The 3520-nt window shown below is 50.2% G+C and overlaps 1 protein-coding gene across 4 annotated transcripts in view; it reads left to right on the top strand.

Annotated features, from left to right (window-relative positions):
* PDE9A (phosphodiesterase 9A) overlaps positions 1 to 3520 on the top strand; it is a 108905-nt gene that overhangs the window by 84517 nt on the left and 20868 nt on the right. For all 4 annotated transcript variants that reach the window (XM_017538579.2, XM_037742048.1, XM_037742047.1 and 1 more), the window contains one exon: positions 1901 to 1982. In XM_017538579.2, the coding sequence (XP_017394068.1) occupies positions 1901 to 1982 (82 nt within the window). The remainder of the gene's footprint in view (positions 1 to 1900; positions 1983 to 3520) is intronic.

Genomic DNA, 3520 nt, shown 5'->3' with positions numbered 1-3520 from the left:
AGATGTGGTCTCACTCTGTCGCCCAGGCTGGAGTGCAGTGGCATGATCTCAGCTCACTGCAACCTCTGCCTCCCAGGTTCAAGCGATCCTCCTGCCTCAGCCTCCCGAGTAGCTAGGACTACAGGCACATGACACCACGCTCAGCTAATTTTTGTATTTTTAGTACAGATGGGGTTTCACCGTATTAGCCAAGATGGTCTTGATCTCCTGACCTCATGATCCACCTGTCTCGGCCTTCCAAAGTGCTGGGATTACAGGTGTAAGCCACTGCGCCCAGCCAAGGATGTGAATTTCTATGTGGCTCTTACAGTGCTGTATTAAATTGCTCTCCCCGAAGATGGGGCTTTATTTACAAATTGCAGGAGCTTCAGCTGCATTCAGCTCCCTGAGTGCCCCCCCAGCCTGGTGAATGTCACACAGGCCAGGCGTGACCCCCACCTACTGTTGTCCAAGTACACAGGGAGCCTGGTCACTTCCAAGCAAGTGCACAGCCGCAGAGGGTCCCCAAATCCGCCCAGCCCACCCCCTTCCCCCAGGCACTCTGCTGCAGGGGCACAAGGGCAGCTAGGCCTCCTGGGGCAACCACTCCTCTTTCAGCTTCCAGGGACTACCCTGCAGCCAGCACACTGCCCAGGCAGAAGGCAACTTTCCCTCTGAAACACACCTGGCTCACTTTGCCCTGCTCCTGTGTGGGATACCTCGACACCAAGTGCTAAACAAAAATGGAGTCAGGCAGAAAATTCATCTGTTAACGTTGCATGTAACAGGGCAAGTTGGAAACATTTTAAAAGTGTGTCACTGGGGACTGGATACTAACGTGTGCTTCAGCCACACCCTGGAGGAGCTTTGAAAATGGAGCTGAGCTCTGTGCAGCAGCTTGGGATGAGTTCATGATGTGTTAGGTGACAAAGCAAGTTGCAGCAGAGTGAATTTGGTGCAATTCCATCTTTGTTTAAAAGTACAAAGGGGCTGGGTGGGGTGGTTCACGCCTGTAATCCCAACACTGTGGGAGGCCGGAGTGGGCAGATCACTTGAAGTCAGGAGTTTGAGACCAGCCTGGCCAACATGGTGAAACCCCGTCTCTACTAAAAATACAAAAATTAGTCATGTGTGGTGGTGGGCGCCTGTAATCCCAGCTCCTCAGGAGGCTGACGCAGGAAAAGCACTTGAACCCAGGAGGCAGAGGTTTTAGTAAGCTGAGATTGCATGATTGCACTCCAGCCTGGGCAACAGAGCGAGATGCTGCTGGCATGGGGGTAGGAGGGATGGTACAAAGGATTGGGGTGCAATGGCTCACCCTGTAATCCCAGCACTTTGGGAGCCTGAGGCAGAAGGATCATTTGAACCTAGGAGTTCAAGACCAGTCTGGGTAACATAGCAAGACCCCATCTCTACAAAAAATTAAAATACTTTTAAAAGGTATAAGTGGCCACCCATGTGTGTCCACACTTCAGAACATCCTGGAAAGATAAACCAAACGATTAGAAGTGATTTCCGGAGTATGGGATTTCAGGAGACAAATGGGTAAAGTGAGGACTTCAGTTTTCTTACTTTGCTGCTTTTTTACTTTATTACCGTGTTGTTTAGATTCTTTAGAATAAGAGTGTTTTCATTTTGAAAACATGCGGAAAAGGTTTTTTAGAAACTTGTCTAAAAGAGAAGATAACCCTCAACATCTGACTTTCTGTGTGTTTTCCAAGAGCCCACTGTGAGGTCAGAGGTCCAGGCAGGGCCTCGGGGATTTCACTTGAGGGGTCGCTGCCACCCTGACTTCCTCTCCCACAGCAAATAAGACCACTCGGAGCTTGGGGGTTTGGGTTTGTCGCTTGCTGCTGCCCTGCCGAGGGCTCCACCGGACTGAGACAGCAGGACCCCAGCTCATCTCTGCTCCTCTCTCTAGGACCAGCTGCCTCTGTAAGTACAGTTTTTTGGATAACAACAAGAAGTTGACTCCTCGACGTGATGTTCCCACTTACCCCAAGGTAAGGTGAGATTCCAGCCCAGAAGTGGCTCTGGCAGGGTCTGGCCCTGCGGCCCGGCGTGCTGTGTGCGCACCCCCATAAACAGCCCCTCCCGGCCCCAGGCTGCGGACGGTCAGGGTTACTCTGAGGCAAAGTATTTTTTCTCTGACATTTGTTTAGCAAAAGTGATCCCAGAGCATACCTTCCCCTGAAAGGCGGTAATAGCTCTGTGCTGCTGTCCGCCCGGCCCTGGAGCTGCCCTTGGTAGTTTTCACACTCAAACATTAAAGAACTTTAATGTTTAAATTCTTAAAAATTTAATTAAAACATTTTTTTGGATCCACTCCTTTAGCCCTGGTCCCTGAGCAATCCTTAGTTGTCCTGACAAGTTTTGCTGTTTTGCACAAGTGTTCTTAGTTATTAGAGAAGCTGTGACCTTGGTGAGGTAGCAATGGCATTTTTTAAATAATGACAAAAGGAGGGTCTCAAGATGCTGTCACCCTCTCAACGCCTTCAGCTAGGAAGCAGGCAAAAATCCCAGCCCAGTTCGTTTTTAATGTGTTCTTGTGCTAAGATTCAGGGGGCACGGTTTCCACAGACGCAGAGGCCTGGGCGGCACACGGTGGGTTCTGCGGCCGCCTGCCATTCAGGCAGTGACAGCCTTCCAGAGCCTCCATGTGGGCCGCTGGTGTCCGTTAGTCAGCGACTCTGTCCACACAGTTCCAAACAGTGCCCTGGATGTTGTCAGGTTTTGGGGTTGGGTAATTTTTGTTGTTTTTTTTGGGGGGGGTTGGGTATTTTTTGTTGTTTTTTTGAGACGAAGCCTCACTCTGTCGCCCAGGCTGGAGTGCAGTGGCACGATCTCGGCTCACTGCAACCTCTGCCTCTCGGGTTCAAGTGATTCTCCTGTTTCAGCCTCCTCAGCAGCTGGGATTACAGGCTCACACCACCATGCCCGGCTAATTATTGTATTTTTAGTAGAGACGAAGTTTCACCACGTTGGCCAGGCTGGTCTCAAACTCATGACCTCAGTTGATCTACCCGCCTCAGCCTCCCAAAGTGCTGGGAGTGCAGGCGTGAGCCACTGCGCCCGGCCTTATCTGAGGTTTTTGAATGGAGTTTAGTCCTTTTTCCATTGGAAAATATGCCCCACGCTTCTTATGATCCTGCCCCAGGGAGTCGTGAAGCACACCTAGATCCAAAATCAAAGGTGTCAGCCCTCTGGATCTGTTCCCTTATAAAAAACAAAACACAAATATCCCGTAAGACCCAGGAGAAGACAAGGAATGTGTAATGCCCAAGCAGTGTTCTTGTTTTCTGTCTAAAGCCACAGCCTCTGTCCTGTGACAGCTTAACCTAAAGGCTGATGTCCTTAGGAGCAGCCCCAGGGCACCATCCGGGTCAGCAGGCCTGCTCTTCAAGCTCTCAGCAGAAACCAGGGATGGGTTCTGGACAGGAGCATCTCAGAATAACTTCTTAGATGGTATTTGAATTTATGCGAAGTGAATCCCCACCCACCACCACTTCACTTTATTGTCCTTTTTTTTTTTTTTTTTTTT

This window comes from Cebus imitator, unplaced genomic scaffold, assembly GCF_001604975.1.
Source record: "Cebus imitator isolate Cc_AM_T3 unplaced genomic scaffold, Cebus_imitator-1.0 Scaffold112, whole genome shotgun sequence".
Taxonomy (NCBI): Eukaryota; Metazoa; Chordata; class Mammalia; order Primates; family Cebidae; genus Cebus; species Cebus imitator.
Note: the sequence above shows the minus strand (reverse complement) of the source record. Positions and strands in the feature narration are given on the sequence as shown.